At 43.4% G+C, this 27,004-nt stretch overlaps 1 protein-coding gene across 1 annotated transcript in view; it reads right to left on the bottom strand.

Moving 5' to 3' along the window:
- Window positions 1-1,994: 1,994 nt before the first annotated feature.
- Window positions 1,995-27,004, bottom strand: part of urm1 (ubiquitin related modifier 1) — a 40,902-nt gene continuing 15,892 nt past the window's right edge. Inside the window, exons 3-6 of the mRNA XM_055660111.1 lie at window positions 19,667-19,748; window positions 9,256-9,304; window positions 7,790-7,877; window positions 1,995-2,799 (exon numbers count right to left, since the gene is read on the bottom strand). Of these exons, the coding sequence (XP_055516086.1) occupies window positions 7,809-7,877; window positions 9,256-9,304; window positions 19,667-19,748 (200 nt within the window). The 3' untranslated portion in view covers window positions 1,995-2,799; window positions 7,790-7,808. The remainder of the gene's footprint in view (window positions 2,800-7,789; window positions 7,878-9,255; window positions 9,305-19,666; window positions 19,749-27,004) is intronic.

Here is a 27,004-nt window from a genome sequence, read left to right on the forward strand (position 1 = left end):
ATCCCACAACCTTGGGGGAAAGATTGCGAGCGTCGACTTTATCCATGCCCCTCGTGATCATGTCTATGAATAACGTCACCCCTCAGCCTCCTACAGTCCAAAAGAAATAGCATATCAAACCTCTCCCTTTACCCCAAACCCGCAAGCCCAGGTAACATCCTGGCGAATCTCTTCTGCGCCTTTTCCAAATACAAGTGTACAAGGACCAGTTTAACAGGCGCAACAAAACATAATTTACTGACCCCCTGTATATGTCATTTCATGTATGACGGAAATTATCAAAGACAAAATTTTAAAAAATAGGATCCGCAAACCATGTAAATAATTGAATAATTTTGGAAACTTGACGATTAATGGTTCACTTTATTGCGTCAATGGTAGAATTGGTGTTTATTAGTAACTTCCCCTGTCAACCCTGATCTGTTGCCACGCTGTGCACATGATGCATGAATCAATCAGGTGAAGTGAGTGCAGAGAGCCCATGAACATGAAACACCTCCACCTGATGGATTAACCAGACGCGAGGCCGTATCAAGGGGAACATGCTATGCTGGCACTCTAGTGCGGCCGACCCGGCTGAGAAGCACCGGACCTGTTATTCAACGTGCCAATCCATTGGCATCTCAGTTGGCACCAGGAGTACCACTCTGAATGCACAAGCTGTGTAGCAACGGTGACGTCATTCCAGATGTGCTTAACTCCCACAGCTGCTTCACCATGGGACAATAGGGTTGATGTTCTGAGGTGCCCATTGGGTTGATCATGTTCAGAGGGTACTGATGTTCCAGACGCTTTGTTCTGCATTACTGAGAGTTATTCTTCTCGGGGGGTGGGTTCCTCGGGATTGAGGGTGACTTGCTGATGAGGTGGACCTGCATTTCCTCAACGAAGCTCTTCTCACGCTGGACTCAGGTGACCTCCAAAGTGCAGTAATCACCTTCAATAATGGAAGTTCCTATACAGATGTGATAACTGCACAGCACTTGGATCACTGTTACAGGTGTGTATTTTGCACAGGGAATAATGTTCCGGTTGGTGTCTGTGTGGCTCATTCTGTGCTCGCTGGTTAACTGTTGCAGATGTGAAGCACTGTGCATAACTGACCACAGTCCCGAATACAGCGCAATGTTGCATATAACTCCATCACCGACAGCTTTAACACCGGCTCGCTTTTGACATTCTTCGGGACTTTACTCCAATCAATGAATAGCAGATGTGCCCATCATCTGTGGGTAACGCAGTCTGGACAGGGGGCTGCCTTGCCATTCGAATCCCGAAGATCTGGTCTATTCACCCACTCCCTCTCCATAGCTGGGCTGAAATAATCCAGCGGCCATGCAAGAAGTGGCCACGAGAGAGAGACGTCGCGAAAGCTTGCATCGTGAATCCAGATCCGTTTATAACCTGGGATCAGGGACCATCGCAAAATGTAGAGATGGCAGCGCGGAGGCAGGCGAACGGCAAACAGCTTAGATGTCTGTCCTCCATTCAGCCACTTGTCCTCTTCCGTGCCCAAGACCAGGGCACTTCGCACTCTCACCACCCCGTGTCCAAAATAGTCACCTTTGCCAAATGACTTAATTAATCTTGCATTAAACTTACTCCTTCGACGAATATTGTCCCCGACAGCTAAGATTCGCATTTATAGACACCTTGGTGCCTTCTACACCGTCCCAAGGACTTTCTCAAACAGATTTTAACATCCAATCGCACCAGAACTATTAAGTCGGGAAACTAAAAGCTTCTTAAACGAGAGGGGGGTAGGGGGGAGGGGGGGAGGTAGGTACAGGAGAGCATGTTCAGAATTAGTTGAATTATCTACAACCCCGTTGCCCCCTCCTCTTCGTCGTTTTAACCCCCAAAGCCCCAGCAACAAATTAGATGGTCGTTGTAATTGATGTTATTTGAACTACTGAAATCTATTTTAAAATAACAATTCAAAAATTGATACCCGCGGGAGGGAAAAATGAGCTGAAATCGCGTTTTTAAAAAAAAACTTTTGTTTTAATTCGTTTTGTTATTTATGAATGGTTTCGCGAACACTTTTATCCAACATTCCCAGCCCTCTGCAACTTTTCGACGGGGTGGGATTTTGTTTTGCGTTGGTCTTATATAAGCGTTCGCCCGTAAAACGAATCGAAATGACAAGCGGGACAAAGCGACAGTCAGGTAAGTAAACAGCTGCCCCGCCGTCTGCGCGGGGAATTGTTACATTAACTTGGATACGCCGCGTTTGAAAAGGATCTCAGTTGCAACAAAAAATAAATCCCTCAAACTGTGTGAGAAACGAATGAATTGAACAAACGTGGAACGAGTCACGACTGACGGGGAAGATGAGAACTTCATCCAAAAAAAATCTCGAAAATAAAAACGGTAAATGCTGGAAATCGGGGAAAAAAAACAGAGCTCATTCTGACGAAGTCATCTCAAAGTACCGGAGTAACTCAGAGGACCAGGCAGCATCTGAGAAGGACATGGTCAGGCGACATGTCGGATATCCATTCCCTCCCCAGGTGCAGCCTGACCCAATTAGTTACTCCTGCACTTTGTGATTTACCTAAGATTACAGCATCTGCAGTTTCTCCATCTGAAAGGGTCGGCGATTTGAAACATTAGCATTTCTGCCTTTTCCACAGATGCTGCCTGAGCCACTGTAGTTATTTTCGGTTTTCTCCACGGCTGCACTTGGCTTTATTGGTATCTTGGTATCCTTTACTGGTAACCTGGTATCCTGCTCCTCGGCTGATGGTTCATCCAGAGGCCGCCTCTTTCGGAGGCCGCCCGACCTATCGGGTAAATCTGAAACATTTAAAATATATTTCGTTCGAAAGCAGAATTTATTTTTACGTTTAAAAAGTTTTCATTGCCTACGAGTCAATTAATGTCACATTTGGAAATTTGGTGTTCCATATCTAAGTGGATCCAATCTCCATCAAATGGGGATTGTATATATATACAATATATATACAATATATATACAATATACAATTTATATATATATATATATATACATATTTATTTATAGATTTATATCTGTATCTATTTATATATATATATATATATGTATTGGTAATTGGTAACGGTATCCTCCACGGATTTCGGGAACAAACACCTGCAGGGCTTCAAGTTTAAGTGTATTATTGGTAGACAAAAGTGCTGGAGAAACTCAGCGGGTGCAGCAGCATCTAAGGAGCGAGGGAAATAGACAACGTTTCGGACCGAAACCCTTCTTCAGACTGATGTCGGTTTATTATTAGGTTTATTATTGTCACGTGTACCGAGGTATAATTAACATTTTTTTGTTTTCCTGCTATCCAACCAAATTGGACAATACGATACATGAATACAATAAAACCAGACACAAGTATAAAAGGGTAGAGGGGAAAGAAAAACACCAGGGAGCAGAATATAGTTTTCCAGCATTGTCGCGCAACTGTTCCAGAGGAAAAGGTCCAATGACTACACTGAGGTAGGTCGGAGAATCGGGACTACACCCTAGTATATGGAAGGACCGTTTAGGCGTGTAACCGTGAGGAAGATGCTGTTCCTGAATCTGAACTTTTAGGAGCCGTCAAATGGGTCACATTTTATATAAATCGCGTGGCCTGGTATTGCTACAATCTCCCGACAGATATTCCGTTCGCTTTTGTCTTCCTCTAAAAGAAACAAATGTTGTTTTTTAAGCCGACTAAGTATATAGTATATACGTAAACATTCGATTTATGTAATACATATTACTATATTACATATATTCATCGTCTTTTTCTTAACTAGAACCAAATAAAAATAGTTTGTCTTATTGAGACATAACAATCATTTGAAAATGAAACATTGAAAGAAAATGTGTTTTATGTGTATCGGATAAATGGATGGGAAGGGTTTAGAAGGCTTAGGCCAAATGCACGCAAATGGGACTAGTCCAGCATGCCAACATTGACACGTTGGGCCGAGGGGGCTGTTTATGTGCTGTACGGCCCAAGGACTCTTAAGTGGGTAATTCTTAAAAGATAGACATACAAAGCTGGAGTAACTCAGCGGGACAGGCAGCATCTCTGGAGCGAAGGAATGGGTGACGTTTCGGGTCGAGACCCTTTTTCAGACTTTTCTTTATAAAGCCAACACTAGCGACGTGGGCAGAGTGTTTCTTCCAGCACTGAGATTCTACGCCAGATTCTCGCTACTATACTTTTTTTCAGTGTAAATCCATCAGCTCCATTTAAAGTTAGACCTAGGGCCCAGGAGCCGTGTGCGCCACGGGGCACTTGATAACTGCAGCGATTTGTGTTCCTCACACTTAAAAGGGTCAGACGTCAAGAAAATCTTATTCTTTATAGTCTGATTGGTTACATTTGTCCCTTTTGGTTTGTTGTTGCCGGGCAACTTGCGCGAGGGAGCCAAGAAATCTTCCCTTCCAAAATGTATCTAAACACACACACACACACACACACACACACACACACACACACAGAGGCAAAGCGGCGTTAGGCGGTGAAATGGAATGAAAACAGGGAAAAGTGGCCATGATTTTGTTTTAACACGAAATGATTTAACATGCATGTGAACTCGTAACTTCAGTGAATCAGTCCCTAAATTATGCTGAACCAGGATTAAACATTTATATATTTGTTTAAAAGCACACACACACATTATTGTGCACTTGGCGTGGGCAGGTCCCGGTGCCAACAAAACAAAAAACTGTTTTGAGGAGGATACCAAGAGGCCAATAAAGGATACCACGATATCAATAAATCTAACTTGAGCTGTGGAGAATCCCGAAAATAAATAAACGAATGGATGTATCAAGAAATGAGTCTTCAGCCCGAAGCCCGACGCCTGGCGGATAAATAAAACAAAACGGTTAAATATTTGCCTCCGAGCGATGAGATTAACAACGAGGAAAAAAGTGGAGCCGTCGCCCGTTGGCCGCGTGTTGTCCTGTATCACCCTGCGCCTTCGCACAGCCGCCAATCAGTCAGTGCCATTGGGCCTAAAGTACCTGGCACGGCTTATAAAAGTGCACCACATATAATATCGGGATACTTATAGATATGCACGTGGTAAAACCCAAACATCTTGATATCTGACAGTAAAGAAAGCACCCGCTGTTTATTTAGAAACAAATAATTTGCTCATGGAACAGATGTGTATTATATATAATATTGCATATTTTAAATCGAGCCTCGAACCTTATGCGGAGGTTTTCTTTAGATTTTCCGATGGTGTTTGCTTTAAGAAGTGCCTGGATATTTCCCAGCTGCCGTTCTTTGCTATAGAGACTGCACAGATTCATTACTCGGTCACAATGGCCATTTATCACCCCGTGGCGTTATTCAAATGCAGTGCCAATTGAAGACAATCGCCTTATTTCGCTCTCTCGCCCCTTTGGTCACTGTACATTTATTGTTCGACGGCGGGGGGGGGGGGGGGGGGGGGGGGGGGGGGGGGGGTGAGAGGAAGAAGAGAGAGAGAGCGCTCAAGAAGCAAACCCCGTCTCACACTAACTGAGCCAGCAAACGCGGAGCGAATTCCACATCTACCAGCGGAGTTTGAGGACCGCGAGTCTTGGATGGAGGGGAAGAGTCAAGTCTGCGGGAATACCGATGCTTAAAGAAGAGGGAATAAGAGAAAACTCCATCATCCACTCCCCCTCCCCCTCCCATCCTTTTTTATAACCCATTACAGGTCTTTTAATGTGTGTGAGGTGCGTATCTCTGCACGACTGCTGCAGCCGCGTCCGGTTAGATTTCAAAGGTAATACTAAGATTCCCATTTTATTTTTTTATCTCAAAAAGCGAGATTTCGTATTATTTTTTTTATTACATATGTTTGCTTGAACGAATGCAATATGTGTTGACGCGAAAATGGTGGCCAAAATGTTGCGGCCCTTGTTACCAAAAAGAAAACACTGTCTGTCTGGCCGTGCTGGTATTTTTTTATAAATCGCCCGCATTCTCTTTGGAAAATTTAATTCTCATGGTTCCTTTATTGGATCACAAGCCAGACGAGATGCAAATTGGCGGAGAGTGCGTTTGTCAGTAAATCTGCTTCAAATGTACGTGTGTGTGTGTGTGTTTCATCGGAGACAAAACGCAGCCTCCAGGAAAATAAAAGGCTCAGAAATTCTCGCTATTGATTGTCCAAACGCAATTCTTGTGCTTTCACTGTTCAGACCCCGAGAATTGTGGATGGGCATCCGTAGCTGGATTTTCACAATCTGCTTTCGTCTACAGTGCTGGGACAGGGGGGGGTGGGGGGGAGTATATTAAAAAAAAAAAACTCTCTCCAGTTTATGGTCAGAACCGGTGGTGGAGGGGGGGGGGGGGGGGGGGGGGGGGGGGAAACGGTTTTAATTAAAAGGAACGGCAAGATGGACAAATCCTCGGCAGAGACAGAAAGGAAACAAATGGTATTTTTTAACGAATTTTGGAAACATATTTGGTACCAAAATACTGAAGGAGCGGATACAGATTTTAAATTGAACCTGCACATCACTGGACCAAAAAACATGCACGTTCCGGTTATCGTCTGTTTTGCAAGGAAGTGGTTTACATGTTAAAAGCAATATCGTTTTAAAACATAATTTACAAACGCGATGTTATGTTATGTGTTGAAGAAGGTGCTCGACCCGAAACGTCACCCATTCGTTCTCTCCAGAGATGCTACTGTCCCGCTGAGTTACTCCAGTCTTAATGTACAATCACCAGTTATTGTAACAACCAAGAGCATCAGGTTAAGTTGGATACATCTTTGTATTCGATAAACTGTTACATTTTTTTTGTGTACAATTCCAGACTTTGTAGCAATTGAGCAAGTTTCATTTATTGTGCATTGAAGATTGTCTGTGGCGATCGGTAATGTGATCTGTAGATATTTACTTAAATTAATAAAATATTCTGACGTTGCACTGAAACTTAACAGCACCTGTTCCGCGCCATCGAACTAACTTTTCCCCATGGGGCACAGTTCTGTTTTCAAGGTAATATTAATGTAGAAATACGAATTATATTCCACACAATCAATCAGGTATTTGTAAAAAAAAAAGTATCGTTCACAAAACCAGTTTTCTCTAAAATGCGTCTGCCAATTCTCAAGGGATTTTAGCATCCGACGGTGTCCAACCAATTTTCGATATATATTTTAAAGAGTTTATGTTAAAAATGTGGAATTACTTTATATTACGGCTTTGGAGGCCGCAGTAAACGGTAAGGGCGGTAAAAGGAAGGGTTTCAAGCATCTCCCTCTTTAATTAGATATCATTACGCTGCAACTGTGTTTCACGCACGGACATTAGTGATGGCTGATTTTAGACGGTATTTGCGTATGGGTCTGGGGAAGGGGGAGACGAGAAAGGGGAATAAAATTACATGTGGAAGGACGGCACGAATATATTGCGGACAGCTTCTTCCAATATTCGTTATTAAATAACTTCACAAGATATAAGCAATAATAAAAAAAGATAGCATTTAAAATGTATCAATTTCGTTGAATGTTGACATTTTGCATGTTAATCCTTGCAGGGTTGACTCGATTATGTTAAAACATGACATTTTATTGCCATATCATTTGACGGAATTATTATTTCGTACATGAGGGATTAAGGACTTTAAGGGTCATAATAGAAGCTTATTTTTTTTCTACCTTGCGATTCTTACTTAACGACCAATTTTCTCGGTTTTGGCCGTAATCCTAATGTAACAGAGGTGAAACGCCTTGTAAATTACACATAACTGTGAGAAGATGTGTGTAAGGAAAATTACAATTAGATCTTGTCGTAATAAAAATCTCTCGCCTTTTATTTTAAATGTTCCTTAACCACCGTGTAGTGTTGATATAAACACCACGTTATCTCGGTCATCCAGCATGTAATCCAATTGGCCCTATCGAAAACAAAACGACAGAGGGGAAAATCATAGCCACTGTTAGTTACCGAATATATAGTAAGTACAATTAATTCGTTAAACAATTTACAATAGCGTTTGGAAATCAAAATTAAATATTCGTTAGCATGCCTCCTTTCTAGATGTGCTTGGACATCTCCATGGGCCCTGGCGTTAATGGGATTTCTCGCTGAATATCATTGTTTTATATTTTTTCAATCATTCTGGGAGGTTTGCGAATGCTTCCAGCACCTCCTGTCTCCTGCCCGTCCTCATTCCAAACATGTTCAGAGAAACAAGGTACTGCAGATGCCGGTTTCCAACTGCTGGAGTAACTCAGCGGGGTCAGACAGCATCTCTGGAGAACAGGTATACGTGACTTTTCGGTCACATTTCGTTTGAAATGGATTCACTCTTAATTTGAAGTGGCCCAACGTCCAAAGTTGGCACCTCCTGATCAGAAAGGGGGCGAAGTTGACCCGAAACCAACAGAGGAAAATAACATGTAAAAATAAAATACTCCCAGTCTCCATGGCCTTCCCTCCCAGAGTAAATCAACCATAACATTATTCGACCCTAAACAACAGGGAGCAGCCATTGACAGCAGCCATTTTCTATTGGGGGGGATAAAATGGAGGGATGTTTATTGCAAAACAAGGGGAACTGTTGTAGATTATTTACTTAGTTTTCTAACTGTTGTGATTCGCCCACCTAGAATTGTGTACATATTTTTTGTGTTAGGTTCAGGCTATGGCACCTGGCCGTAGCTACAACCACCCGATGAGGGAGGGGGCCAATGTATTAGAAATGCACATATACAGATATCACATAGACTACATTCTTCCGAAAGAGCTTGCTGATATAACCCCACACATAACCCCGTTAAATTTGCTTGGGGGTGCGATCATGCAATAGGCTAATGGGTAGACGCCACGAACTGTAGATGCTGGGTTGCCAATAAAAAAAAGACAAAGTGTGGAGTTAAGCAGTCTCTCTGGAGAACATGGATGGGCGGCGACGTTTGGCAGACGGGTCCCGACCCGAAACGTCACCCATCCATGGTTACACAAAAAAGCTGGAGAAAAGCTGGAGAGCGAAGGAAAACATGGACGTTTCGGGCCGGCTATTTCCTTCGCTCCATAGATGCTGCTGACGTTTGGCAGACCTTCGGGTCCATCTGCAGACCCTCTTAAAACGTCACCCATCCATGTTCTCCAGAGATGCTGCCAGACCCGCTGAATTACACCAATATTTTGTGTATTAAGCAGTAACGGGAGCGGTTCACTTCTCTCGTTCAATTGCGATGGTTCTGGCTCCAATAATTACTAGGTCAAGGCGAACTACAAAGCGAAATCGAATGGGAATGGATGATACCAACCAAGAGTTCCCAGTCGGCGTCGTTAATGAGGACGAGAATGCCGGGCCGTCTGGAAGACAAAAGAGAGCGAGGGTCAGTCAGTCAGTCAGCAGACAACTGCATCCCACAGCTCGGAAACCTATGTCCAGGTTCATCTTTAAAAGCAACGCTGTTCTATTGGAATGATTTAGGGAAATGACAAACGTGTAATGTTAGTTAGTGCCTGCATCCACACTGTGTGAACACTGTTTCACTCTGCATGTATGTATGTGTGCGAGAGGTCGATGAATTGATTTGCAAGTTTGAAATAGTTACGGTGTGTTGACAGACACAATCATCGTTCAATTGTTATTATTAGCGATTTCCATTATTATTATTATTATTATTAGTGATTTCCAACGTCATGCTTCAATTAAGATAATGGTGCCCGGGATTGCCGTACTCAGGGTGTTCCAAAACACTTCGCAGCCACCAGCCAAATGTTTCTGAAGTGTGGCCATGGTTGTTATGTAGGAAAACAGGGCACTAATTTGAGCCCGACAAAACTCCCACAAGCAATGTGATAATGGATAGGTAATCTGTTAAAGGGGTGTTGTTCACAAGGTATACATTGGGACCAAAGGATGTGGAGAGGTTGTTTCCACTAGTGGGAGAGTCTAGGACTAGAGGTCATAGCCTCAGAATTAAAGGAGGTTATTTTAGGAAGGAGGAATCTCTTTAGTCAGTGGGTGGTGAATCTGAAGAATTCTTTGCCACAGAAGGCTGTGGAGGCAAAGTCAGTGGATATATTTAAGGTGGAAATAGGTAGATTATTGATTAGTACAGGGGTCTGAGGTTATGGGTAGAAGGCAAAAGAATGGGGTTAGGGGGGAGAGATAGATCAGCCAAGATAGAATGGCGGAGTAGACTTAATGGGCCGAATGGACTAATTCTGCTCAGAGAGAAGAGAAACCTCTTGCTTTCTACATGCTTTCTTTAATCAGCTAGGAGTGTTGAGCAAAACAAAGTGCTCAAGTAACTCAGCAGGTCAGGCAGCATTTGAGGAGAGAATGACTGAAGGTGGATCCCAACCCGAAACATCGTGTCCATTCCCCTCCACAGAAGGGGTCAGTGAGTCTGAAGAAGAGTCTCGACCCGAAACGTCACCCATTCCTTCTCCAGAGATGCTGCCTGTCCTGCTGAATTACTCCAGCATTGTTGTGTCTATCCCCTGCAAAGAGGCTGCCTGATCCGCTGAGTTCCTCCAGCAATTTCCTTTTACTGAAAATCTTCCAATTTGTTACTTGAGGATTACGTTTTTAAATTGTATACCATGCCTTCAGCACACAGTTCCAGAAATCTAATCTATACCCATGTGCCTTGTAAAACCTAAACATATTTCAAAATCTTAAATATTTTTTATATTAAAATTGTTTATGGCCCTTCAGTTTCCACCTTAATTATATGGGATGTTTATCTTTGTGCAACAGTGTATAATTTTTAAAAAAGTTAATTAAAAAGTGTGCCTTTTGATTCTGAGTGTGGCGTCTGTGCAATTTCTTTATAAAAACGTGATTAGCTGTTGACATCACATGGACCAGATGGGTTTAAATGATAATCTGGTAGTTTAATGGTCACCATCACTGATACAAGCTTTTTATTCCACATTAATTAATTAACTGGATTTAAATTTGCCAGCTGTCATGGTAAATTTGATTTAATTAGTTCAGGGTTCAGGATAACTAATCCAGCAATTTAACCATTATACTGCCGTACCTGTAACAGCCCTAGTTCACGGACAGCTTTCTCCATTGTGCCCAGAGCTATAAGCAAGTGTCGAAGGTCACCACTGACACAGACAGTACTGTCAAAGTCAAGTCAAGTCAAGTCACATTTATTTATATAACACATTTAAAAAACAACTCTCGTTGGCCAAAGTGCTTTACATTTGTTATAAGAATAGTATAAACAAACAAACTACATACATATAGCCCTCGCTCAGTGGACGTCGTCAGGAAAGGCTCCTGGGAGTATAGATAAAATTTTAGACTTGACTTAAAGGAGTCGATGGAGGGGGCAGTTCTGATGGGAAGGGGGATGCTGTTCCACAGTATAGGAGCTGCAACCACAAAGGCGCGGTCGCCCCTAAGCTTATGCCTAGACCGCGGGATGTTCAGCAGCCCCAAGTCGGTCGATCTGAGGGACCTGGAGGTGGAGTGGTGGGTGAGAAGACTTTTAATGTAGGAGGGGGCAAGCCCTTTGAGAGCTTTGTAGACATAGAGGAGGGTCTTGAAATGTATACGGAACCGCACAGGGAGCCAGTGGAGAGAGGCCAGGATCGGGGTGATGTGGTCCCTTTATCGGGTGCCCGTCAGAGCAACTTTTTACAAGCAGTCGCATAAATGCCCCCTCCCCTTCTCTACAAATATCTGGAAGAAGTGACTTTCCATTTGAGTTGGTCAGACAATCACAAATCAAGATGCAATTACAACTTTTGAAGAAACTAGAACAATATGGCAAGATCTTTAATAAAATCAGCATTCAATTGGGTTCAATGTGGACTCCTTTACATTGGTGATACCTAGCATAGAGTAGGCGACCATTTTGCCAAGCACTTGCACTCAGTCCGCCAAGGCCTGCTGGATTTCCCAGTTCCTAACTATTTTAACTCCCTGTCCCGTTGCCAGACTGACCTTTTTGTCCTGGTTCTCCTCCATTGCTAAACTGAGGCCACGCACAAAATCGGGGAACATCACCTCACATTCCGCTTGAGTAGTTTACAAACCCAATGGTACGATCATTGAATTCTCCAATTTATGTAATACATTCCCACCCTCATCTCTCATTCCTGCAGCCCCCACACGCCAGTGCACACCATCCCGTCCCAGCCACCCTGCTCCTTCCCTCTCGCACACTTATCTTCCATCCCCTGATCGGACCCCGACAGTCCTTTCATGTTAGACCTCCTCCAACCTCATCTACTGCATCCGGTGTTCTCGATGTGGGTTCCTGTACATCGGCGAGACCAAATGTAGACTCTGCAACCATTTCGCTGAACACTTACGCTCAGTCCACCTAAGTTTGTTGAATGTTAATCAAGACATTTGGTTCTGAGTTATTGCTTGACAAAAGTTTATGATAGTATTGTAGCTAAAATACTTGCTGGACAATGTAAGTGAAGTAAATTTCTTTTGAGGTGTTATATGTATCTTTCAACTGGGATGGCCCGACCCGAAACGTCAACCATCCTTTATCCCCAGAGATGCTGCCTGACCCGCTGAGTTACTCCAGCATTAGATGTCTATCTTTGGCCTTCCCCATATCTCCCTGGGATTACTGAGCTGGGGCCATTTGCTTGAATCCAACAAGATCTTTGGAATGGTCCGATTTGCTACTTGGACATTCCTTCCGACCCCCCATTTAAACAGCACAGGTTGGTGTTGTATTAACCCCAAAAATCAGCTGGGTGTTTACATCTTGTTTAAGCTCAGCTGGAGTGAAGTTCGCTGTCAGTAGTTTGTGCACTTGACTTAATTCTATTTAACTTTGACACTATGATCTGCGTCTTCTTAACTGCCAAGTGACCACTTGCCGTCAAATTGTTCCCTAAGAATGAAACGGACTGTGGTGGCACCCATTATGTGGACTTGCCTCAATAACAGTTGATGCACTGCCTTATTTTTGTAGGATTGAGATTCTATGAGTGTTTGGATGAGGCTGAAACTGAATTGCCAGGGAGACTTGAATTTAAAAATAAAAACTGGTTCAACTCCCTCGATCTCGATAAAGATCCACTTCAGTACTCATCTCCCTAACATTATTAAGGTTCACCTCTGAAGAAGGGTTCCAACCCGAAACGTCACCCATCCTTTTGCTCCAGAAATGCTGTCTGACCCGCTGTGTTACTCCAGAACTTTGTGTCTATCTAAGGTTCACCTAGCTCTCCTAAAGGGCACAGTTAATCTGGGCCTTTCGTTCTCCCAATGATACCCCACCCCGACTCCGGCAGGTTTGCTCAGCGATCACAACTGATAGACATCTGGCTCACTTCCCAATCCCAGACTGCAAAGCCAATGGTAGGATCACAACACTAATGGCAGCGGTGAGCTTATGGCCCTTGTCATAGAATCTCACAGAAACAGGCCCTTCAGCCCAACTCGTCCATGCCGACCAAGATGCCCCATCAAAGCTGGTCCCACTTCCCTCTAAACCTTTCATATCCATGAACCTGTCCAAGTGTTTTTTAAATGTTGTTATTGTACCTGCCTCAAGTACCTCATTTGGTAGCTTGTTCCATACACCCACCCACCTGTGTGAAAAGGTTGTCCCTCTGGTTCCATTTAAATCTTTCTCCCTCACCTTAAACCAATATCATCTAGTCCTGGGGAAAAAAAGACTGTGCATAAATTCAACCGGTCAGGAGGGAATGGATCAGCATTGTTTCACATCTGGACCCTTTTTCAGACCGATGCAGTAGGGAGAACGAGTGAACGAGAGGGAGATATACTGCACAGACACAGGCCCTTTAGCCCATTTAGACCACCTGTTCGTACTAATCCTACAGTCATCCCATTTTGGTGAATTCTCCCCACATTTTCTTCAACTGTCTTTGGATTCTACTGCTCACCTACACACCAGGGCCAACTGCATGCGTTTGGGATGTGGGAGAAAACGAAGGCACATGGAGGAAACCCACACCGTCACAGGGAGAGCATACGGTCTCCACATGGACAGCAACCGAGATCAGGATCAACCCCAGGTCTCCGGTGCTGTGAGGCAACAGCTCTACCACTGTGCCGCCCTGTGCAAGTGCAAATCAAGGTAGCATTTAACCCAGAGAAGCGCTTCATGGGCAAGTCACCAAACGGCAGCATTTACCCGAGGAATCACCTCATGCTTTACTTCATTGTACAGGCACGGCTGTAATCACTCACTCTCACACGGGTGAGCTGGGAGCAGTTGCTCGGCAGTGTCCACAGACAGAGGAGAAGCATGCTAAATTGACACTTGGAAGTGCTATCAGAGCTATTAATTTAGAGTCCCTCAACAAAAAGGAAGGCATCAGTACATCAGTTAATGATCAAAGGACGCAAAAGCTGTTTGATCATTAGTACACTTCAAATGTCTTCTTCAAAATAAGAGCGTTGCCTACTCCAAGTCATTCTGTGTGCCCTGAATTCTAAAGTAGATCCACAGGGACAGATGGGAGCTGGAAACTACAGCGGCACATCATGCATTGTGACAGCAGTGGACTTCATTGGGATTCTGAGAGGGAATTTAATGTGGCAGACAACAGTAAAACTAAAAAGGTTCCACAACTCATGCTTTCCTTTTCCCCTCTTCAGAGAGCCGACTCATCCAGAGTTCAGTGAGCATCTAGTACTCATGCCATGGTCATTTGTCATCTGCCAGCCAGGCCTCCAAATGGGGCTGATCCTGGCCTCATTCAACAGTGATGCAATGACTGCAACACAGAACATAGCACAAGTGAAGTACTGGAAAGGGCCCTTTGGCCCACAGTGTCGGTGCCGAAAACAGTTAAACTGTCTACATTTGATCCACATCCGTGTGCCCATCTAAAAGTCTCCAAATCATACAAACTATCTGATGAATGAGGAATCTGTTACTTAGGCTGAGTCACAGGCAGTGGGCTGTGGAATTGAAAGATAATCGTCAGTGTCATCGAAAGACACTGAAGATTCCAGGAAGAGTCCTCAGCGATATTACAGGAAACAGCGACTCAGAAGGTTCCAGAAACCACGTGAACGAGCATGCTATTACTAAGCAGTGACAGCAGCTCAGGTGCAGAATATCAATTCACCTCTTCGTCAGAAAGCAGTAATATCCCTTACCCACATCTCTAGCCCGTGAAACAGGGCGCATGCAGAAGCTGCACAATGCAAACGCCACACCAAGCACAACCGCTGAATCGGCTTCAGATTAGGTTATTCACACCAGTGTGAAATAACATTCCTTGTTCAGATGAAGCACACAGCATACATGGTAATGATAGATGCAGTAATTAATACTGTGACAAATGCAAGAGCAGGAGGGTGCAACAACTGTAGTGCAATCGAAGGTGGGGCAAAATAAATATTAAAGTACGATAATGGAATGAGGCTGAGAGTACATGGCAGCACCTCTGGGGGAAAAAGGTGTAAAAGAGTTGATTGGTTCAGGAGTGCAGTGCAAAAGGTTGTTCTCTGTTAAACAATATGTATAACTGCACCCTGATACATAATGCAATAACAACAGAAAATGATGATAAACAAGTTGGGTGGCTTCTGTGGAGAGAGAAATAGTTAATGTTCCAGACCGATGATCTTTCATCAGAAACATTGCACCGTGTCTAACAACTGCATCCTGTCCAACATCGGACTTTAAAAGCTGCACCTTGTGATATATGACCGCACTGTAGCAAACCTATTCACCATTCATCGGGTCACACAGCACGGGAACAGGCCCTTCAGCCCAACTCGTCCACAGCGACCAAGATGCCCCTTCTAAGCTAGTCCCATTTGCACGCATTTGGCTAATGTCCCTCTAAACCTTTCCTATCCGCATACCTGTCCAATGTTATAATTGGACCTGCTTCAACTACCTCCACTGACAGCTCGTTCCATATACCCACCACTCTTTGAGCGGAAAGGTTGTCCCTCGGGTCCCTATTAAATCTTTCTCCTCACACTTGTTAAACAACTTACTCCCATTTAAAAGTACGCAGCAGTTTATTAATTTGACCCTTTAGCCTGCTGCATCGTTCAATAAGATCATGGCTAATCCAGCCTTTGCCTCAACATTACTGTCCTATTCTCCACCCAGACCAGTATAAATGCCTGAGCATCTCAGCCTTGACAATTTCAATGACTCCGTCTCCACAGTTCTCTGGGGTAGATAATGTTGAAGAGTCACAGCTCTCACAAAGGAAATTCTTCCTCCCGTCCATCTTAAATGGGCAACCACTCGTCCTGGGATCATGTGCCCTACCTTTCGGGCTACTCACAGGGAAGCTTTCCCTCAACTTTCACCCCATCAGTGGCTCTCAGAATCTCCCTTCATGATCATCTCCCTGTGCTCAAGTAAGTACAGGCTCCACCCACTCAACCTTTCTTCATACAAAATCTCGTCATGCCAGAATGAATGAATGAATGAATGTATGAATGTATGAATGTATGAATGAATGAATGAATGAATGAATGTATGAATGAATTAATGAATGAATGAATGAATGAATGAAAACTTTATTGTCATTCAGATATACACCTATACACCTAGAATCAACTCACTGAACCTTCCCTGCACCTTTTCCAATGCAGGTGTATCATTCCATTAACACAAACTGCTGGAGGAACTCAGTGGGTCAGGCAGCATCTGTGGAGGGAATGGACAGATGGCCCTTCTTCAGACTGAAGACAATATTGGGATTTCCCTGGGCAGAGAAGTCATCTGTCCATTCCCCCCACACAGATGCTGCCGGACCCACTGAGTTCCTTCAGAAATTTGTGTTTGTTTGGAGAAATTCAGCATCGGGTGTTTCTCGCGTCTATCATTCCATCACTTGGGAGATCTAAAGTGTTACACAGTACTCACCCAGGCCCTTTAACGTTGTATCAAAATGTGATTATTTTTATACACCCTACCTGTTGAAATAATCCTTTAACTTTTTTCAAATTGACACAATCCTTTACTTGGTTAGCCACAGAGACAGTGCATCCCTCTCACTGGAGGAGACGTTTACTGAGATTTATGAACTATTTCTTTAACTCTCTGCTTCTGTTGGTCTATTACCTTGCTCTTCAGACATTTTACTAGCTCACTTTAGACGACTATGCCTTCATAATATCTTGCTGTCTGCAGGGTAGATGGAACGAGCTGCCAGAGGTGGTAGTTGAGGCAGACACAATAACAATAACCTCCAAATCATACACACTTAGAGTTACAGTGTGGAAACAGGTCCTTCGGCCCAACATGCCCAACATGTCCCAGCTGCACTAGTCCCACCTGCCCGTGTTGGGTCCATATCCCTCCAAACCTGTCCTATCCCTGTACCAGTCTAACTGCTTCTTAAATGTTGGGATAGTCCCTGCCTCAACTACCTCCTCTGGCAGCTTGTTCCATACACTTACCACCCTTTGCATGAAAAAGTTACCCCTCAGATTCCTATTAAATCTTTTCCCCTTCGATTTAAACCTATGTCCTCTGGTCCTGGATTCACCTACTCTGGGCAAGAGACTGTGTATCCACCCAATCTATTCCTCTCATGATTTAATACACAAAACGATCACCCCTCCTCCTCCTGCGTGCCAAGGAATAGAGTCCCAGCCTACTTAACCTCTCCCTAGAACTCAGACCCTCTAGCCCTGGCAACATCCTTGTAAATCTTTTCTGTATCCTTTCCCTTTACTTATTTACATTTGTACCATCAATTCATTTGAAATGTACAAATTCATATTAAGAAAATTTAATTTTATCGTGTCATTTTTTTTGATGATATACAATTATAACGATATACTATTATAACCATACACGGGGGCGCCACATAGTTTCACTGGTGCCCTGGGACTCTTACATTGATGTGTTTTCTTACTTTTTCTCCCTCAGTAAGGACTCCTTCACCTGAACCTGATCTTCTATCGCCAGTTTAGCTTTTGTCTGCTCTGACTCTACCACTGTAGAGTTCCAAATGCCATGCCACTTAAACCGACCCCAACAAACCCAGCAAGCACACGTGGGATGTAATGTTGAGGCTCTATAAGGCGCAGGTGAGGTCACATTTCGAAGATTATGATCAAAATTGGGCACCATATCTGAGGAATGATATAACCATATAACCATATAACAATTACAGCACGGAAACAGGCCATCTCGGCCCTACAAGTCCATGCCGAACAATTTTTTTTTCCCCTTAGTCCCACCTGCCTGCACTCGTACCATAACCCTCCATTCCCTTCTAATCCATATGCCTATCCAATTTATTTTTAAATGATACCAATGAACCTGCCTCCACCACTTCCACTGCGCTGGCTCTGGAGAGGGTCCAGAGGAGGTTTACTAGAAAGATCCCAGGAATTAGTAGGTTAACCTATGATGAGCGTCTGTCAGCACCGGGCCTGTACTCGCTGGAGTTTGGAACAATGAGGGGGACCTCACTGAAACATACAGAATAGTGAAAGGCTTGGATAGAGTGGATGTGGAGAGGATGTTGCCACTGAATGGTGCAGTAGACTTGATGGGCCAAATGGCCTAATACCACTCCTATCCCTTATGACCATCCCAACCCCTGTGTACCATCACCCATCATCTTTTGGAGATATCAATCCTGTACCTGTCAGGGACCAGGGAGGCTCCAAATTCGCAGCCACAGAAACTCCAGTCCGCTTCCCAATTAATAAATCTTGCATCAAAACTATTCCCATTTAAACAATGCACAGAATAAGATCTCTACAATGTGAAATACTGCACAGTACAAAACCTGCATGCCATGAAGGAGGGCATTAACTATGCCACACAGCAGCCAAAACTGCAGTGTAAATACAGCACCCTGTTAAACACTGCACAGAACAAAAGCTGCACATAGTGCACCACAACAGTGTGAAACTTGCACTGTTAAAGGCACCACTGTATAAAACTTGCACACTGTGAAAGAATGCACGGTATATGCTGTGAACTATCCCACAGTGTAAGCGCTACACGCTGTGAATCAGAGAACACTATACAAGGCCTACACTGAAACACTGCAATGTAAAAGCTGCATGCTGTATAGAATAAAAGCTGCAACTTGTGAACCACTACATGTGAGGAAAGCTGCACACTGTCAAACACCACAGCATGTAGGAACTACAGAGTGTATAAACTGCACCCTATTAAACGCTGCAGCATGGAAGCTGTTCTCTGTTGAACTCTGTGCTGTGCCAAAACTGTTGGCTGTTAAACACTGCAGAGCATGAAAGCTGCCCCATATTAGGCACTGCACGAGATAAGACTATGCTTATCGTCTCCAAATTGATTGTTGCTACAGGGAATTATAGTTCACGTGCCTGCCAAGACTCCATAAACACGTTGGAACGGGATTGAATCAGAATTGACGGCTGCATGATTGCTTGCTGTCCTGTGCTTGAGGTTTGTTGTGGGCTGCGAGCAATGGATGGGCATCAAGAATGAGCGCAGTGGCAATTTTATTTAGATACGAGCTTACTAATGCTATGACATGGAAACACAAGAAATTGCAGATGCTGGAATCTTGACCACAACACAAAGTACTTGAGGGAAATAGACAGACACTTTTCGGGTCAGGCACTTCTTCAGAATCAGTCAGAGGGTGGTTCCCGATTCAAAATGTTGTCTGTCCAATGCTTTCACAGATGCTGCCTGACCCGATGAATTCTTTTAGTACTTTGTGTTTTGCTCATGCTACACCTTCATTGACACTCGTAAAAAGGCAGTTTGTACTTACACAGTGTCACCTTGAATGAAAAGTTCTGGCCGATCCTTCAGCAAATTGGCTTTGATCCACACCAGGAGCTGTCGAATATCCCCTAAAGGAAGTAGATGGTTGAAATAGTCAAATAGTCCACATTTGGTCTGACAATTGTATCACCGGACATTGTTATTAATTTGATGGCATGAAGTGGGGCATAAATGCCACTTCTGCAAGAGTCGCAAGCTGGCTCAATTATAATTTTGAAAATGCTTGAATAGAAATTGATAGGTCATGAAGTAGAACAAAAATATTTTTTCTTTTCTATCTTTTCTATTTCTTCTTTTCCGTCTCTCTCCCTTCTCCATTCTTCTGTAACTTTTCGTGTACTTCTCTCTTTTTTCGGGCTATATTATTATCTCACGCACCAATCTCTATGATAATCTCTCTTTATTCTACTCTTTTCTTCCTTACTCCTGTTTTATTATTAAATTAAAAATAAGAAGTTGTATATGAAATGTAATATGTCAATAAGTATTAGGTACTGTGGTATCACATTATTGTACTTACTTCTAACAAAAATAAATTTAAAAAAATTAAAAAAAATAAATTGATAAGTCACGCTATAAGGTTAAAAAAACGAAATATTCTTCAAACATTGTACAAGTAATAAAACTATCCCCTTGCTTTACTCTGTGCAGGACACTTCTAGTCGCATTCACTACACTCCCTTCCCTTTTTAACAGGGTCACCCAGGTGTCTCGCCTTTGGTTCCTGGGTCCCATTGGGTGGGTTAAAGACTGACTGAGAGTTGTGATCAAAGCCAACTTCATTGAAAGAGATGCCCCAACACCGCAAGGGAAAACTTGTGCATTTTCATAAGAACGTCGACAGTAATACCATCATATAATGAATATAATAAAAAGCACACAAATTAATGAGGAGAAGCAATAAGTCCTACCCTCACACAAGTGACTGGAACCTCAACTGAAAGTCATTTTGTAAGACTCAAACTGAATATTGAAGTAACCCTCACAGGCTTTCCTCCCAGAGCTTATTTTATGTATTTAAGTGTCTCACTGGGGAAAACCCATGGAAGGAATAGGGTGGTAAAGAACATACAAGTTCAATTAAACATCACTTGAAAGTATGAGAGGGAGACAACAAATGCTTAAGCAATCAGTCTGAATATCGTTAAAACATATTAACCCGAACCAGATAAAGAAGCCTTGCACTTAGCCATTCTTATTGCTGAACTGCTCAGATTAATTAGATGAAGGATCTTCATGTTTTATCGACACTGGTAAACATGAGTAGTGATGGGAGCACAGAATACTAGCACTCGAGCCCACTGCTACAAGTGGAGTACTACAAACATGTCCATGTGGCTGGTAAAGTAGATTAACACAAATGAGGCAAACTACACAGCAGTCAGAACAATTTCATATCGTGCAATATATTGCAGGCATTTTCCACTTTGGGACACCTTATCATCTCAAGTGGCGCAGCTGGTAGAGCTGCTGCTGCTCAGCACCAGGGACCCTGGTTCAATCCTGCCCTGAAGAGTTGTTTGTGTAGAGTTCTTCCTGTGACCAACTGTGTCTCCTCCGGGTGGTCCTGTTTCCTCCCACATTCCAAAGACGTGCAGGCTTGTAGACTAATTGGTTTCTGTAAATCGCCCCTAGTGTGTGGGGAGTGGATGCAAAAGTGGAATAACACAGAACCAGTGTGAATGGGTGATCAATGGTCAGTAAGGACTCAGTGGGCTGAAGAACCTGTTTCCATGCTGCTTCTCTAACGTGGACGAGACATGAGTAGCAATAGTGGAGGAGCCTTTAAATCACAACTGGAACTTGAAAATATTTGGGACATTGCTATCGGTAAATTACAAGCAGAGAAATCTTTGCTAACAATTCCTGAATTAACGGTGTGACATTGCTAATAAAATGTTGTCCGCGACATGAGAAAGGCAAAAAGAATTGGTTACGCAATTTCAGCTGAAGAGATCATAAAATAATTCCCGAATGACCAACTTTCACCGTGCTGACACCAATGGCAAAAATCAGGTCTGAGACATTCTTCCAGCAACAATAAAATGGAAACACCTCTCACCTTTTCACCATGTGTGCAAGTCATGTATCTCAGCAATACTGGTTATCCCTCTGCACTGATTCAGTGCTGTCAGCTGAACATCGACAGCTCTCTCACCCGAGTCCCTAACTGTGCGTTCAAGTTCCACTCCACAACCTAGGCTAACACTCCACTGACATACAGAGCAGTCCCTCCAAATATACCTTCCAATCTTGGCACCATCCAGGTATAACCCCTTCTGCACCCTCGCCAAAGCCTCAACAACCTTCCTGTAATGGAGTGACCAGAATAGTAATAATGCTCCTAATGCAGCCTACCTAAAGTTGGAACATGATATTCAATGCCATGACCGATGAATACAAACGTACCTCTTGATCATGCTCTCTCAGGTGAATATGAAAGATCCTATGATACAATGTTGGTGTTGGTTCATTATTGTTACGAGTACCGAGATACAGTAAAAGGCTTTTGTTTGCATGCTATCCAATTAAATCAGATCATGCGATGTTAAAGTGCAATCAAGCCATATACAACTACCACAGGTCAAAAGAAAAATACCAGAATGCAGAATATAGTGTCGCAGGGCAGCATGGTGGCATAGCGGTAGAGTTGCTGCCTTACAGCTCGAGACCCGGGATTGACCCCGACTACGGATGCTTGTTTGTATGGAATTTGCACGTTCTACCCGTGACCTGCGTGGGTTTTCTCCAAGATCTTCGGTTTCCTCCACACTCCAAAGACGTACGGGTTTGTAGGTTATTTGGCTTGGTATAAATGTAAATTGTCCCTGGTGTATGTGTGGGTTGTGTTAATGTGCGGAGATCACTGGACTTGGTGGACCGAAGGGCCTGTTTTTCTAAACTAAATTTAGAACTGTATTTCTAAACTAAATTAAACATTGTCACATTACAATTAGAGGAAGTCCAGCATCCACATTGGTTAAAAAATAGGAGAGTTATCCCATGTGGTGCTGGCTCGAAGGGCCGAATGGCCTCCTCCTGCACCTATTTTCTATGTCGACAGGATCAACCATGATCTAGCTTTATGTGACACTCAAGGAGCTATATAGTTTAATCCTGCATCTGTTTCTTACATGTCCCAGTCAATATTCAATATAAAGATGACAAACTGTTTGGTTGCCATCCATATATCGAGTACAGGCACTGAAGCTTAGAGATTGAGCAGCATTCACAGTGGATCAGTGTATTTAGCCAGGCAGACCAAATTTACATTTTGTGGAGGGAATGAACAGGCATTCTCAGGTACTGTGCATGTGGAGTTTGCAAGTTCTCCCTGTGACCGTATGATTTTCCTCTGGGTGCTCTAGTTGCCCCCCCACATCTGAAAGACGTGCGGGTTTGTAGGTTATTCAGACTCTGTAAGTTGCCCCCAGTGTACAGGGAGTGGATACGATAGTGGGATAACATAGAACTAGTTTGAACGGATGATTGATGGTTGGTGTGGACTCAGTGGACCAAAGGGCCCGTTTCCATGCTGTATGATTAGACCAAACTAAACTAAGACTGCCTCATCTGCGATACCTTCTATGGCTAAATATGATGGCAGCAACTGTTCAAGTTCATGAAAGGTGTGCAAAGACTAGTTGAAGCAGGTCCAATAACAACATTGAAAAGACAACTGGACAGGTACATAAATAGGACAGGTTGGGAGGGATATGGGCCAAATATGAGCAAATGGGACTAACTGAGACAAGGCATCTTGGGATGTTAGGTCGAAGGACCTGTTCCTGTGCTGTGCGACTCTACAAGAGTTTGTATGCAGCTGATTTCAACACAAGTCACTGTCCTCAGCGAAAAGAAAACTGAGAGAGAACACAGGAAGGACTGACTCCATAGAAATATTCTACTTTGAAATCAGCTTTGCGGAATGCACAGCACAAAGGCACCAACCGCAGGAAAATATCTTTTCAATTAAACCAGGTTTTGTAATTATCTGCTTCTTTAGATCTTAACAGCCTGTTTGGCCAGACTTGCACTGGGTGGCATGTGAGTTTCTGTACTTCCTTGGCACACGCACAACGTTGGCAGAACTGAAATCATTGTCCAATCCTCGCAGCCTTAATTATCAACATTTTAGGTCGTCATGGGGGCTTTAAGAGTCAACGGAGGTTAAAGAAACATGGGCCAATTTTTGAAACAGTGGCTTCAGTATATGTTGGTGCTGGCCGTGTAAAGCACAGCCTATGAGCTGAGCAGAGCGCTGGAACAGCAATAGATTGTTGCCAGGGACTCTCGGGGAGGTATGCACGCCAGTTCCATCCAGTTTTGAACTGCAAGCACACACAAACACACAGTGAAGATTCCCCCCCCCCTCCTCCACATACTCCCAAACTTCCAATAATTCTACCTTGCACTCACAAAGCAACAGTGCTCTTGGTAGCTTCTTTTTTTTTTGGACAAAAGAGGAGTCATTTATAAGGTCTGGTCATCAGAGCTGTCCTGCGGTTTCAGACTCATGACCCCAGTGCATTCCGGTCTTGCATCACCTTTTGTGGCGCGGTCACTATGGAAAAGTTGCCCATTTATTGCTGTCAGGGAATGGCGAGGGGTGGGTCATTGTCCTGCAGAGCAGTGGGGGTGGAGGGACGGAGCAGCTTACCATAAATCTGTGATATCACACAGATTAGTCTCTGAAACACAGCAAAAGAGCCAAAAGTCACTTCTATATTTTTTTCCCCCCCAGAGGTTAATGTAAAGAAGCCGTGATAAAGAGGCAATGTCTTTGATTATCCTTTTGTTGCACTGAAGCCATCATAAGCAAGTCGAACCATTTTCCAGCATGGGATCACCGGATAATGAACACAAAGAGCGACTTAGACTTTTATTACCCTTGGCTAAAGAGAAACTGAATGTTCCTTGGATGCAGTGCATTCTGTGGGAGATGGTCACACCTGGATCAACAGATCCATGGGAACAGCATCACCTCCAAGTCGCCTGTAAATCCTGCCTTGAATACATACTGCCGCACCTTCACCGTCGTTTGATCAAAACCTTGAACCTACAAGTACATTGGGAGACCAAGGGGCACACAGAGTAAATCATAACCCACCTTCTCAGGGGCATTGAAGGAAGAGACCTAACTTTATCACTGATGTCCAGCTCCTGAGAGTGATTACAATTGGTCTCAGTGATCCCTTACTGGAGAAACTCATGCTCCAAGATAGTAATTGTTTGCACAGTTCTACACAAGTACACAAGAACAGTGGAATTGAAAAAATAGCAGCAGAAGCCTAGTCAGTCCCTCGAGCCTGCTTTGTCACTCAATAATGTTATGACCGATAAAATCATGGCCTGGACACCACTTTTCTGCTCTCTCTCCATATTCTCTTGCGGTAAAAAGGTCCAAATATATTCAATGCACAGACTGGCGATGAATCTGCCTCCATGGCTCTCTGAGGTCGAGAATTCTAAAGGTCCACAATGTTGCGGAAACATTGTCCTCGCCTTTCTCTTAGATGGGTGACCCCCTCATTCGGAAATTATGATCCCATCCCCCCCCCCCTCCCCCCCACGTTCTGGATAGCTGGTAGATGGAATAGGAATGATAACGGCTCGACTTCTACTAACATTTAGATGGAGACGATTTCTGATCATCTCCCGAAGGTTGTTGGAAAAGAAGGCTGACATGTAGCGGCAGCATCAGGAAAGGGGTGGCCAAGTAGAGACGGCTCACCCTGACAGCCCACCATGTCTCCTTTAAACTGCTTCCCATCACATCCACCTCTAGCGATGGCCTAATATCTCTGGTGGCTTCCTGTCAAATTTAGTAAGATAATAATCAATGCTTGTGTGGCGTTCAAGAAGCTGTTTTAGATAGGCACACGAATATGCAGGGAATAGAGAGGCAGAGGAGATTAGTTTAATTTGGCATCATGTTCGGCACGGTCATTGTGGGCCAAAGTGCTTGTCCCCATGGTGTACTCTTTTATGTTCTATGTAGAAATGCATTTGTGTTTCCTGCAAGTTCATACACCGCAACTGCCAATTTGCAAGATTGCCTATAAGCTAGCATCAGCAGAATAAGAAGACAGGAAAAATGCATTAATAGGTGTGGACCAACTAACTAGTCACTCACTGGCAAGATGACAGCAGTGCAAGTTCAACACAGTTGCTCAGTACCAGTTAAACAAAACACAGTGGGCACTCTTGTGATTACAAAAGTGACATTGAAATGTTTTTAGCTGTCAGCTTGCCAATTGCACCAGTCCAAAAATACAATTTGAAAGGCGTTGGGACGATGAATAAAGAAAGGCATCAACCAAGAGATTCAATTTACAAAGGCCTCTAAAGAGGATGATTTAAAGGGAAACACACCCGCCAAGAGGTTCTGCTAGAAGGGGTTGATCATGAGTAGAGAAGGTGCTCAGAGGGGCATGAAGGTGGGCATAGATCCATTGGATCAAATATTCTGTTTTGGTGTTATAAAGTGTATATGACTCCATGTAGGTTGTGGAATAAAATAGTTTGATAGCATGCTAATATCTCTCCTCCCCACATAAAAATAATTCTATCCCAATCAATTGGAAGGAATGTTGACAATTCCTCATTCACCAAGTAATATGACTTTTCTGATCAGTTAAATGGCCAAATGGACTGACCAGAGTATGCTTAAAATAAGATCTCATCGATTAAGACCATCGATCAGAAAAAGACACAGGAACTGCAGATGCTGGCATCACTAGCAAAGCACGAAGTGCTGGAGGAACTCAGCAGGTCAGGCAGCATCTGTGGAGGGAATGGACAGACATTTTTTTGGGACGGGATCCCTCTTCAATCAGAGCAAGATAGTTAGCGGATCTACATCCACATCAACACTAATGGATTAATTTCAGAATGAGAACAAGCTTCACCTTCAGTCAAAACTGAATGTGTGCCTTCAATAAGAAAGCAAATGGTTCTCAGATAATACATTTAGTTTAGCTTCTCAAGCAGGTCAAGGATGTTTGATTGGCACATGTACCAACAACTGTGCAATGAATTTCTTACTTGCTGCAATTAACGTCCATTAACGGGCCTGTTAATGCAATAACCCACCAACAAATATCTAATTTAAAAAACTATAAATAACCAGGGATACTGCATAAAAACCATAGTCCGTAGTGCAACCAAAGAAACAGCCCAAAGAAGATACAGTTGTTGAGGCTAGTGTTGTGTAGATTGTTGTGAAGAAGCTGTTCATATTATCTTGCCTCCAACTATCTCTCCCTATTCTCCCACCCATACCATCATATTTAAATAGTTATCTTCCCACTATCTTCAATAC

The sequence above is a fragment of the Leucoraja erinacea genome, chromosome 31 (genome assembly GCF_028641065.1).
Source record: "Leucoraja erinacea ecotype New England chromosome 31, Leri_hhj_1, whole genome shotgun sequence".
Lineage (NCBI taxonomy): Eukaryota > Metazoa > Chordata > Chondrichthyes > Rajiformes > Rajidae > Leucoraja > Leucoraja erinaceus.